Source organism: Eublepharis macularius, chromosome 12 (assembly GCF_028583425.1).
Source record: "Eublepharis macularius isolate TG4126 chromosome 12, MPM_Emac_v1.0, whole genome shotgun sequence".
Classification (NCBI taxonomy): Eukaryota; Metazoa; Chordata; class Lepidosauria; order Squamata; family Eublepharidae; genus Eublepharis; species Eublepharis macularius.
Genome location: NC_072801.1, coordinates 34,589,286 through 34,602,524, shown reverse-complemented (window position 1 = coordinate 34,602,524; position 13,239 = coordinate 34,589,286). Strand labels below are relative to the sequence as shown.

General features: G+C 43.6%; 1 protein-coding gene across 1 annotated transcript in view; it reads left to right on the top strand.

Moving 5' to 3' along the window:
* NSF (N-ethylmaleimide sensitive factor, vesicle fusing ATPase) overlaps positions 1-13,239 on the top strand; it is an 89,240-nt gene that overhangs the window by 70,899 nt on the left and 5,102 nt on the right. Inside the window, exons 16-19 of the mRNA XM_054993595.1 lie at positions 2,352-2,418; positions 3,032-3,111; positions 12,182-12,316; positions 12,638-12,751. Coding sequence (XP_054849570.1) covers positions 2,352-2,418; positions 3,032-3,111; positions 12,182-12,316; positions 12,638-12,751 — 396 coding nt within the window. The remainder of the gene's footprint in view (positions 1-2,351; positions 2,419-3,031; positions 3,112-12,181; positions 12,317-12,637; positions 12,752-13,239) is intronic.

Here is a 13,239-nt window from a genome sequence, read left to right as displayed (position 1 = left end):
CGAAGAGAAAGCATTGCATTGTGCAGCTGGAGAATGATGTTTCACTTTGTGCTGCTCTCAGGTTAAGAAGATCTCTCTGAAGTTTCTAACATATTGCCTAAATCTACATCCATGTAGCCCTTTTAGCAGTTTGTAGTAGAAGACTGAGGCTGTCCCAGTTTTGCTTCAGAGAAACACACATTATTACAGGGCCTGTGTAAGCAAATCTGCATCACATCTGTAAAACGCAACAGCATAGCACATTTAATTTGACGAATTGTGCATTCATTTTTGCTGGAGCAGTCGTAAATTTGTGCAGCTTAAAAAATATTTAATTTTCTAGTTAGCAGAAACATTTAAAACCACCTCCAGCAACAAAAAAGCAACTAATTTTTTCCCAAGACTGGTATCCAAAGTAGTGAAGATCTGCAGCAAATAACCCGCAAATTCATAATCTGGTGTATTGTCGAAGGCTTTCATGGCCGGAGAACGATGGTTGTTGTGGATTTTCTGGGCTGTATAGCCGTGGTCTTGGCATTGTAGTTCCTGACGTTTCGCCAGCAGCTGCGGCTGGCATCTTCAGAGGTGTAGCACCAAAAGACAGAGATCTGACACTGAGAGATCTCTGTCTTTTGGTGCCACACCTCTGAAGATGCCAGCTGCAGCTGCTGGCGAAACATCAGGAACTACAACGCCAAGACCATAGCTATACAGCCTGGAAAATCCACAACAACCATCATAATCTGATGTTCTGCACAATGTTATGATACCTGTCTTCTAAAAGCAATCATTTACATACCTGACAGGTGTGACCCATGAATGCTTTTCTCTTGTTTGACACACAATCTGAGTGCATTGGTTATTGAAGGGTTTTTATTTTGTGAGCGATAAGTTCGTCCTCGTGTACACGTGAAAACATTAGTACTTCTACGATTCCTTTCCGTGTGGCAAAGTTGTCATTTTTAATTTTTAGCAGGGTAAATGCCACCCTATAAAACTGCAGCTCTTCACTGTTGTTTACCAAACAATTGCCTGGGAATGTGTGTGGCGGCTACATTTCAGCCTTTAAAAAATCAGTCTGGGAAAATGGGGCTGGCAACCACTTATTGCTGCCCTCGTGGGAATGAGGAAGCCACTTGGCTGTCCTGACCCTCCTGCCCAGTGAGGCTCCTCTAACTTTCATCCAATCGTTCCCAGCCTTTTGTGTCTCCCTCACCTTTTGCACATGTTATGGAGGGGATCAAGCACCCTTGCTTTTGTTCTGTAAGGGAACAGAGATCAATTGCTGCCCTGCTAGAAATCTACTAAAGTGGGAGAAGGTGCCTCAGTGTGCTTAGGGTGAAGAGGAAGGAGGAAAGAGGCCTCTGCCCCCACCTAGCATGGATTCAACCCCACAGAGGAACAGAAAGGAGCATCCTGTAGAGAGTTCCTCTTTGGGTGAAGATTTGCTAGCACACATTAAAATCCAAAATGTGTTACCTCCATCTTTTACCTCCGCACAGTTCTAGTCTTCCAAAAATACTTATGCAAGAAAGGTAGGATGCAGGCAATAAACAACAGGTAACATTTAGGTCCACAGACTAGACTGTGCTCTGAACCCAAACATCTCTTACTGCGGAACTTTGCTGTGTCCTTCTCTGTCTGTCGCTGCCATGTGCTGGACACTTGCCCAGAGTTTTCAGTGTTCTGTCTCAGATAATAGAACTGGAAACCTCATCCCTGCTTTATGAGGCTGAAGCCAGGGTAGGGGAGAGATGTTTCTTTGTATAAAATTTCTCACTATGCTCCTATCCTGAAAAAAAAACAGGTGAGCATATCTGGGACTTTGGGGCCCTAAATAAAGGTATAGTTCTCACAGTTTGGGGAAAACTATTGCTTTACACTGAGACGTGCGGGGTGTGTGTGTGTGTGTTATTTTGGAACCATTAAATACAAGCTAGCAAGAAGATGCTTGGTTTTTCCAGAATTGGGGGCATATTCTTTCAGGAGTTCCAGACATTTGATAACCTTTCCAAAGCAATGAAGTGCAATTACCGACAATATATAAATGTATAATATTCCTTCATTAATCTCTGAATTTTTAGCCCAGACATTCAAAACACCTGTTCTTCAGGCTTGACTGTGCCTGTTCAAGATTACAACCACTGCCAAATAGTTACAACTGGAATTTGTCTTGTGTTCTAAGAATATTTCCACAACTTTTTTAGTTTTATGAAGAAGCCAAATGTATATTCCTATTTGCACAGACAAAACCTATAAACTATGCATTTGTAATTCAGGATGATGAAATTAATGTCCGCTCATTTCATTGTTTAAATATGTGTTCAATTATACTGAGAGGTGACAATTAACCTTTGCTGTTTAAAAAACAGATCTTTGATGATGCTTACAAGTCTCAGCTCAGCTGTGTGGTGGTGGATGACATTGAAAGACTCTTAGGTGAGGAAGCTGGGGGCCAGCGGGAGATGGGCTGTACTGGCAGGGTGGTGCAGCCCATTGAGGCCTGTATGGGACGTCTTTTTGGGCTAGGACCTTCTTTGGCGGTCTGCCTTGCTATGTTCCAGGACATCTCTGGGGCACCTGAACGGTGAAACCAAGTCAGTGTTTCCCAGACTGGTAGTTGGGGCTGTGAACTCCAAGCACCTGTGCCGTTGGGGGCAGGGGAGTCCAGGGAGGAAGGCAGATGTGGCTGCAGTAGCAAGAGCAGGTCCCCTGGCTACTTAGACCAATATGTCAGTCTGAGTCCGAAGCATTTAACAGGGAGTCCCAGTCTGCCTGTTATCCCCACCTGACTTAGCCTATCAGTGCAAAGAAACTGGTGTGCAGTGTTGGGTGGGTGGTCTCCCCGCAGCTCCCTCCTTTGGCCAGAGCTTGAAGGCAATACTCAAGCTGAATCTCTGCCTGACATCCCTTGTTCAAGACCCTCTGTGGCCTTGAGTCCTGGCCAAGGCAACTTCCCTTGGTTGCACTTACCCAAGCTTCTAAAACCTGGAGCAGATCCGGAGCTCAGTGGAAGGAGCAACAGACTCATATTGTCACCCTTGCCTTTTAGATTATGTCCCAATTGGGCCACGATTCTCCAACTTGGTGTTACAAGCTCTGCTGGTGCTGTTGAAGAAGCCGCCACCTCACGTAAGTCTCATCATGCAGCGGGGTAAAACAAGGTATAAGTTCATTAAAGGCAAGAGGAGATGGCAGGGAGAACAGAGCAGTGGACTTGGCCACTGCCGTCCTCAGGCTTCGGAGGCTGTGTGTGTGTTTTCAAAATCACGATGACTTAAAATGCTGGAGGGTTTTTTTTTTATTTTTTTTACAGGCACACAGTAATGGAGAGTTGAATGCCACTTTTGTGCCAGTGGTTTTTATCATAGTGAAGGGAGGAAAACAGTGCATCAATGAGGAGAGGGGAGAGGGTGCAGAGGCCACGGGGAGGAGCGTGTGTTGCTGCTGGACTTTGCTGACTTTCTGCTTATCGCTCTCCGCCTTTCTCTGTGCTGCTGGAGAAAGATTCTGCCTTAGCTGAGAGCTAGAGGACGTCCTGTACGAATAGAAGGCTTTACTCACCTGAGCTTTGAGAGCAGCATCTGGTGGTCTTATTTTTTGTGCCTTCGGGGAGGGAGGCTGATTCAAAAGGCATGCCAAGCAGTGCATTTTCAGTTCTGGCCCCTGATTTAATGGAACTCCCTACTCGCTAGGAATTTCCTTGGCCAACCTTCTCTTCAAGTCACGTAGAAGCTGCTGAAATCTCTCCGGTTCCAGAAAACCTTCAATAGCTTTGTCTTTTAACCTTATTTAGTAATTATTTTCTGTTTTTTGAGGGACGGGGCAATTGTTTGATACATTTTTTGAGGGAGATCAGTTATTTGATCGTTATATTGTTTGGGTGCTAATGAACTTTGCATTGTTTATTTTGCTTGTCTCTGCTATGTTTTGCTTACTGTTTTTCTTAATTTGTTTGAAGCTTTTATTTTTTATCTGATTTCTATTCTTTGCTTAGCTTGAGGGCTGGCTCTCTTTATTCATCAGAAGGGAAGGATGTAAATGTTCTTAAATGAGGTTATGGATTTCATCTCTGACCTCTCCCGATTAAAGGGGTCTTCTTGAATAGTAGTGCTGGGAGACCTTGGAGAGAGCTGCTACCAGAGAGTAAGCAGTAGTACCATAAACAGAGGAGCAATTCAGACATCCCACCAAACCAAGGTTAAGAAAGTTTAATCATGGGCCAGACTACACATTTGGGTTTTTAAAGAGCTGAGTGCTGGTTCCCCAGACACAACTCAAGTTCTCTGCAACCACAGCAACTGCAGGGAATGTTTTGAAATGCAGGTGAGAACTTGGAATGGTGCCACAGGATGGGCTCCTGGACCAAAGTAGATAAAAACCCGACTGCGTAGTTTGGCCCTGTGCTTAGCACCGTATCTGGATTGACAAGTCCTAGTTAACACCATTGCTTCAGATGTTGCTACACCTTGTATGTGGGAGTGAATGTACGTACTTACTTCACAGGGTTGTTGTGTGGATAAAATGGAGGAGAGGAGAACTGTGTAAACTGTTCGGGTTCCCATGGGGTGGGAGATAAATGCAGGAAATAGATGATAAACTTGAGGGCTGAGAGGATTGAAGCTGTAAATAGAAAAGAGCTTTAAACAATACTTTCCGTTTTAAACTATATTTAGTACAACCTTTGGTTGGTTGTGATATCCAGACTTGGCTCATAGAAGGCATTTAATGGATCTTTTAAAAGTACTATTTGCACTGGTTGTTGTGGGTTTTCCGGGCTGTATTGCCGTGGTCTTGGCATTGTAGTTCCTGACGTTTCGCTAGCAGCTGTGGCTGGCATCTTCAGAGCACCTCTGAAGATGCCAGCCACAGCTGCTGGCGAAACGTCAGGAACTACAATGCCAAGACCACGGCAATACAGCCCGGAAAACCCACAACAACCATTGTTCTCCGGCCGTGAAAGCCTTCGACAATACTATTTGCACTATTTTTCCTATCAGGATATAGTAACCAATCTTGGATAAATCTACTTTTTAAAACGCATTTTAGCTGAATTCTGGTTCTTTTCCACAAACTGCACTTCAGTGTGCTGGTGGTGAAGCAGGATCGTAGTTATTTAAAATATTCGGCCTTTCATATGTAAATAAGAAGGCAGCATACAGATCTGATTATAACCCATATGAGACACTTAAAGTGGGGCCAGGGAGCAGCGGCAAGGGGTGTGTGTGTGGGGGGGGGTAGGACTTCCTCCTGGGTCTCCTGCTTGGACAGTCCTATGCTGAGCTAGCAGCATATTTGAATATGAAGATAATCTTTATAACGTTGACAAGACCGAACTCTTTAACAGTATATTATTCACATTATAGCAGATTCATTGTGGACCAAACAAATCATGTTTAAACAAACGTATCCTTGAAAATACGTCTACAACACGCACAAGAATTGTCATCCTGTAATGCTCTCAGTTGTCCTACATTGAGTCCAGTGGCACCTTAGAGACCAACAAGATTCTCAGGGTATAAGTTTTCAAGAGTCAAAGCTTCTTTTCTGAAGCTTATACCCCAAAAATCTTGTTGGTCTGTAAGGTGCCACTGGACTCAAATTCTGCTATAAAATTTTTTGTGGTACGTACTCTGAGCAAGTAAAACCATGTCTTAAAAGAATTCCATTTATTCCAAAAGAGAAAATACTTCATGGGAGTGTGTCTCCCCCCCTCCCCGATTTCCCCCAAACGTCCACATTTTTCTAACAGAGGAAAATGGATTCTTTTAAAATAAGGCTCCTTCCCCTAACATATGATCTCCTAATGGAAGAGCCTCTTGCCTCAAGGCAGGCACTTCGTGCTGGGGGAAGGGGCCACATCTGCAGGAGCCAGCCCACTGCCACGATAGTCTCTTCAGCAGACTATTATCTGTCATGATGGATTGTGAACAGTGACGCAGTATTTGAAACATGCAGCAATTCAGGGTTTTATAGGCAGAGGCAGAGCCAACTGTGCCGAAACAATCCTTATTCTGTGCCAAGTGAGTTTCTTTTTTTTTTTTTTGTATGCTTTATTCTGGCCTTGTTATTTTTGGATGGCACAAGAATGCTGATATGTTCAAGTAGCCATTGACCATATGCTTTGAAGCATATCTTCACAACTGTAAGGACTAGAAAACAACTTTTTTTAAAAAATGGCACAAACCAGATTCTGTGCCAACTGCCACATTTTCCATTTCTCCTGTGCTCCTTCCAAGCGTTGGCATACGCAGTCTTCTTCTGGCTTATAACTCCGCTGCACGCTAATTTGCAGAATTCACTTCCATAGAACCAGTTCATGAAGGGTTCATTTTTTTAAAAATCAGCAGCTTCACCAGGCTACTGTCATGTGATGAGGTATTTGTATAAGTTGTCTCCCTTCTTCCTTGCCCCTCCTCCAGTCCTATGAAAAATATCCACACCAGAGGAAAATACTTGTTTTCATCCTCTTTCTCAAATAGTGTTATTTTAATTGGGTGGCCTCTTCTGATCACGCTCATCTCTGCTTGGCCCAACCTCTACCATGTTCTTACAAGGATAAAATGATTGACCCCTTTGTTGGCCAGAAGAGGGCTAATCTGAGAGCCAAGCTACAAGAGACAAATTACACAAGAACGTGCATGTGAAGAAAGTGGCAATGTTAGCTGGGAAGCTGAGTTTTAAAAGAGACCATAAGGCTTTGTCAATTTCCCCTCTCTACAGAGCCAGGGAGATCCTTGCTCAGAGGGTTTGTTAATTTCCTCTTTGCCTCTGGAAGACTCTGTCAGTTTCACCTCCCCTTCTAAGAGGCAAAGAAGGAAATAAACAAACCTGAGCAGCAATCTCCCTGGCTCTGTAGAGAGGGGAAATTTACGTGCTCCTCCTCTTGTAATTCGTCTCATGTAGCTTAGCTCTGAGAGGTGTGTGCATTGTTCCACATGGTTGCTCACATGCATGAGCCCCAACCTACACGAAGAAGTTCCTCTAAGGCGAGGGCTTTCACACTTTCTTTTTTGGATATGGTGCTTGGCCCTCAGGCTCAAAGTGCTTTCTCCTTAGCTTGCAGAAAGCCCTTGTGGCCCGCATGCTCCCGTGCTGCTGAAGAAAACAGCTGGGCTTGTGGCAAAGTTACAAAGTTACCACCACTTGGCACGTACTATGTAGTGTTGCCAACTTGCAGGTGGGGCCTGGAGATCTCCTGGAATCACAACTGATGTCCAGACGACCTGGAGGAAATGGCTGATTTGTAGAAAATTATATCTAGGGAATTACATCCCTACTGAGCTCCCTCCCTCCCCAAACTCCACCTCCTCAGGCTCTGCCCCCAAATCTCTAGGAATTTCCCAGGCTGCATTTGGCAACCCTAGAATCAAGACTTGCCAGAACTTTCGGGAGGCTAGTTTGTGTTGTATACACTGAGTTGGCCTATCAGTCATGCCTTCCTCCAGCTTCCTGTAAATTCTGCCCCACATGTGTGAGTGATGCATTTCTGGCACACTGTATCATTGTGCTTTGAGGCACAGTGCCATTTTTTAAAAAATGGGTTTATGCCAACCATCTCCTAGGCGTTACCATACTTTGTATATGTGTGCACCCATATGATTTTCTCAGAAGGGGAAAAAATGGCTTTTTTATTTTTAGAAGCTGGATGGGTCCCACAACATTTATTGGGGATACTGCACTTCATTAAATGCTGACTTTCCCTCTGTTTTGAAGGCGGTTGATAGGCACTCCCTGCTCACTGGCATGCAAGTGTTCGGGGGTGGGGGTGATGGTGATTTTTCTTTCTTTCTCTGCTTTTTTAAGCTCGAGATAAGTTTCAAAACATGATTAATTTTTGTTTTGGAATCTTCTTTCCCCTTTTTTTCTTTGTAACATAAGCTAATTTGGGATCAAAGAAATTTCTAAAATGGATAGAAGAGAAGCAAAATACAACTCCCTTTTTTCTGAGTTCTTTTTATTTCAGTCAGGTTTCCCTGGATTTTGCAGGAAGAAGAGATTGTATGTGTGGAGGGGGGGGCGGGGAGACTGAAAGGGGCTTTCTCAGCAGGGAGCCAAGCCAGAGGAAAAAAGGGCTTCTCTGAGAACGGAGCTGAGCTACAGCAGCTTGCCAAACCTGAGAGGCTCCCTTCATCTACATGCACAGTCACAGAAGGCATCGGCTGGTCGGGAACCCTATGGAGGTTTCACATGTGGTTCCCTGCTGGTTCCACTGAAAAAGCAAACAATCAAGTTGGAGGGGGGAGGTGAAAGCCCGTCAGAGTCTCACTCCCCGCCCCGCCCCCCCGGGCTTTTGTTTCTTAAGCTGGACAGACAATCTGGTCAGTGTTATGAGAAGTCTGGTGGACACTTTGCGGGAGGGATGCTTCTGGGAGAGGCCTGCTTAAGACACTCTCTCCCCATGGGCTTGCTTGCCTGCCTTAGCTCTATCCACTCTCACAACAGGATCCCTCCCATTCTAAACTCAGCGATATCATTGGACTCTCTAGCCTGTCACCCAAACCAGAGGAAGACGTATCAGGGTCAGAGCTTCTAAGAAAACTGTTTTGTGCCATCTCGAAGGGCTGGTTGGGCTGCTGTAGGAAGACTGTAAAAAAGCCTTGTGGCATTGTAAAGACTAACACCTCTATTGTGGCTGAAGCTTTTGTGGTGAAGGGCCCATTTGCCAGATGTTTGGAATGTTCTGTTCAGCTGGCAGATAGATACAGGCGCAAAGCTACAAGCAGCAGAAGGATGGCTGGGGCGGAGGGTTACATTACAAAAAACAGCTAGAAAGCCCAGTTTCTTGAGCTCTTTTGATACGAGATCCAGCAGCTTGCACTTGGAGAAACTAGTGTATCTGCACAAGTTCCTTTGTGATGATAGACTTCTACTTCCTGTTTATTTATTTGTTATTTATAATCTGCCTTTCTCACTGAGACTGAAGGTGGATTACACAGTGTAACTAAAAATGATCAACAGCTGGGACAGTCAATAAACAATACAATAGGGTATGCATCGCAAAAATTTGAAAAGAAGTGTAAATTCAAATACAGGAATACAGAGATGAAACATTGCTGAAACAAAACGTAAGTAATTTGGCATGACCAAATTCAGTGCCTTTCGTAAAGCTAAATTCTAGAGCCATATTAATCTGTTGCAACCAAAACAATAAAGAATATTTTGCCACCTGAGTAACTGACCCCAATGTATTGTAGATTATGCTTCCGTGAACCAAAGCTCACTTCATCAGATGCATGAAGCGTCATATTGGGCTACCCAGGGGGCTTCTATAGGGCAGGCCCAGCAAGGATAGCAACAGAACTCTGCTGATTTATTTGGTGGGGGGGGGCACAATTTAATTGCTTGCTGGTGCCCTGGCAGATCTGTCAGGCAGTGTCATGAGTACCTCCTATCTTCACGGAGCAGCCTTTAAGAACTTCCTCCTTGAAGGGAATGGAGGCCCTTTGAGAACTGGGGGCTTAGGAGAGCAGAGAGCAGAGCTGCGAATGTTGCACTCCTTTGCATGCTTGGAAGCCCGTCACTTGCTTCTGTGGGCTAGTATAAAGCATCAGCTGGGTGTGGTGGTGGAGGAAGATGTGGCCTGATTTGAAACGTCATGCTGGCATGGCAAAAAAGCACCTCTGGGAACTCTGCTCTCGCCAGCCTCTTACTTAAACTGGGCTGCAGCCTGTGAGAAGCAGCTCTGTCCTGTATCATTGTTTTGCATGGCTAGCAACTCGGTTTAAACTGTGTGAGTGCAGAATCCCATGGAGGAGATTTATTGCCTTGCCAGCACTACACTTCATTCAGTCCTCACAGGCAAAGGATTGCTTTTTTAAAAAGCAGAATTAAGGACGTATCTGCTCTCTAAACATAGGTATACCCATTTGTCAAATTCTCCCCACCACGTGTCCCAGGAATTAGAGTTGGGGGTTTAGAGACTGCAGTCCGCCCCTTCCCAAGCCAAAGCTAGTTTCCAGGATGCCTCAGAAAATAGGCTTTAGGAGTCTGTAAAAAGAAAATAAAGGATCAAAGAAAGCTCTGTCAATGGTAGTTAGCAATGATCGTGAAATGCAACCTCCATGTTCAAAGGCAGTCTTTCTCTGAATATCTTGTCTCTGAGGATCAATCCAAGTGTGGGGGCTGCCTTTATGCCCTGTCTTTACTGAAATAAATTTACAGTTTCAAAAGTTTGATTCTAAATTGGACAACAAAGCATGAGAAAAAGACTGGGAAGCATTTTCCTCTCACCTTGATCTTCCATGTTTAGAAATTAACATGGCAACAGCTGAACTTTTGCACAGGGATGAAATTAAAGTTGTGATGATGAATATGAGCACTGGCAAATCTCCAGGACCAGGTGGGTTGCCTGTTGAATGGTATAAAACCTTTTCCGATTTTCTCATTCTAAATTTATATCAATTGTACAATGAGGTTTTTGAATCCAGTTTATTGCCAACATCACTGCAGGATGTTTATATTACTGTGATTCCAAAGCCTGGCAAAGACCATGCTCAAATGTGCAAATTCTTTGAATGTGGACTCTTAAGATATTAACTGCCATTCTTGCTAATAGACTTCAAAAGGTTATTAGAAGTTTGATACACATAGATCAGGTTGAATTTATATGAGGTTAGCAAGGTTCTGATGATCTTTGGTTGGCTGCTGATGTGATTGCAATAAATAGAAAGATATCTGATCAAGTTGCTATTCTTTCACTTGATGCTGAAAAAGCTTCTGGCAAAATATACTTGACTACATTTGGCTTGCCTCACAAATGTTTGAAATGGATTAGAATTCTTTATTCATCCCCCAGATCTAGAATATAGACCAATAACATCTTTTCTGCACCCTTTCCTCTTGAGAGGGGTGCTAGGCAAGGTTGTCCTCTTTCTCCTTACTTTTTGGAACTTCTGGCTTGTACCGTTAGGTGAAATAATAATATACATGGCTTTATACATAACTCCTTAGAATTTAAAACTATTTTATATGCAGATGATCTTTTATTATTACAGAACCTCTTTATTCCATTCCTGTATTGAGCTTGATTAATAATTGGGTAATTTGTCTGGTTGTTCAGTTAATTGGACAAAATCAGAGCTGATGCCACTGGGAGACAATATATCATGGAATGTTTTTGCTGATGGACATTTTTTATATTGGCTAGATATTATTACTTCTCTTGGAATACCGATTCCAAGAAATATTAAGTACATGTTAATGCTGAATTTTAACAAGTTGATTGCCGATATACCCTTGGATTTGGACAAATGGATAACTTTAAACTTGTCATTAGCCAAAATCTTGGCTAACTTATTGACTTATGACTTCATACACCAAACAAGGTTATCCATATTAGACATTCTTGCCATTCTCAGATATTCCCTGACCTGATCCTTGGTACATTGATATGAATTAGATGAATTAGATGAATTAGAATTAGCTATCTGATTCATATTGGTATAAATTAGATGGCTCTTCTAATCTACACATGGCAATACAACTGTGTAACTCTATTGTTTTATGCTCCTCTCCATGGTGGTTCTGTTCTAGGCCTCTAGACTTGTTTTGTGGCCTGTCTAGTTATGGGGCCAGGCTAGCCCTATCTCTGTGTGCCAAGGTATCTTGAATGACTTTCTTGGTCATATCCAGCAGCTTTCTCCCTATAGCTCTAGCTCTATTCATGATGATTTTGGGCATATTGCATATAGACGATAATTACATACGGATTTATTTTTAGATATCTGGAGACTTTTATAGAGGCTTATGTATAGATTCATCAGCATTGTGTGATGGGGGGGTTGGTTTTTCTTTCCTTTCTATTTTTGCTTTGCACAAACAAACAAATAAATAAATAATGCCCTGTTTGCTGGAAGGATTTCTGTCTACTGTTGGAAACTGAATACTGGTGATCTAGATGGACTTCTGGTCAGATCCAGCCCTATGAAAGGATGTCTTTGAAACCAATTTAAACCTCTGTGGTATGGATATCCTCTAGGATCCAGCTGCTTCCAAAGGGAGGGAAAATCAGGGTTTAAAAGTGATGTTGTTCTCTGTTAATCAGTGAGTTAATACATTTTTGTCTAGACCTCTACAGAGAAAAACAAAACATGGGTATAGATCATACATTGTACAAATGTATCTGGTTGCTATCAGGAGAGAATGAAGCTTCCTGATGCATGACCATTCTCTCTGCTGCTGTTCATTTTTAAATATACAGGGTCGTAAGCTCCTGATCATCGGGACCACCAGCCGCAAAGACGTCCTGCAAGAGATGGAGATGCTGGATGCTTTCAGCACAATGGTTCATGTCCCCAACATTGCCACAGGAGATCATCTCATGGAGGCCCTTGAGGTCAGGGAATGTTGGGAAATCTCTGGGGAAGGATGCCAAAAGAGAGGCCTAGTTGTTTTCAGTCTGCGAAAGTGTGGTGACAGGTTTAAGTCGTGGATTTGATAGTGGTACCCTTCAGCTGACTTGCAGGTTAATGGCCTGTAAACTCCCAGAATGGGGAGGAAAGAAAGAGCTCACAAGCTGGGGCACGGCAGCTGTTCATCTGAAAGACTGGCCTGGTTTGGATTGGTCCTGCAGAAGGGTGGACTTTGACACTTGCTCCATCTGCATCATGGCAGAAGCTGGGCTTTTCTTCACACTTCCCTTTTCTGCCCTTTTTAGCTCTTGGGCAGCTTCAAAGACAAAGAACGCAACACCATTGCACAGAATGTCAAAGGGAGGAAAGTGTGGATCGGGATCAAGAAGCTGCTGATGTTGATTGAGATGTCTTTACAGGTAAGAGACTTGCCCTTTGCTAAGGGAGGCTGGGTGCCTGCCCTCCTGGTCAAGCCGGAGTGCTGAAGAAGCTCAGGGAGAATGGGTCTCAGTCCAAATATCAGCTTCTTCCTTTGGGCTGACTGTTTTAATGCCAAGCCTGCATGGGTTTGGCTAACAAAATTCTTTGGGTTTTTTTTTTTTGGAGGGGGGGGGTGTCCATTGGGAACTCAACACAGCCAGTATCACAAATACCAGTTTAATAAAATATTAAAAAAGGATGACGATGCTAAATTAAATCTGGACTGGAATTTAAATCCTAACTACATTTTTGACCTGATGCTTTACTAGAGTTGCTCACCAAAGTTAGATGGAATGCAAATGCATGGCAAATTGGTTGCAAGGGGGCAGGGGACAGCAGGCCAGGTTTGCCACTCCCCAGGTAGTTCCTCTGCCTGGTGTGTTTCAATCGCAGCTGAGGAGGAATGTTTCTTGGCTGGTGCTGCTGC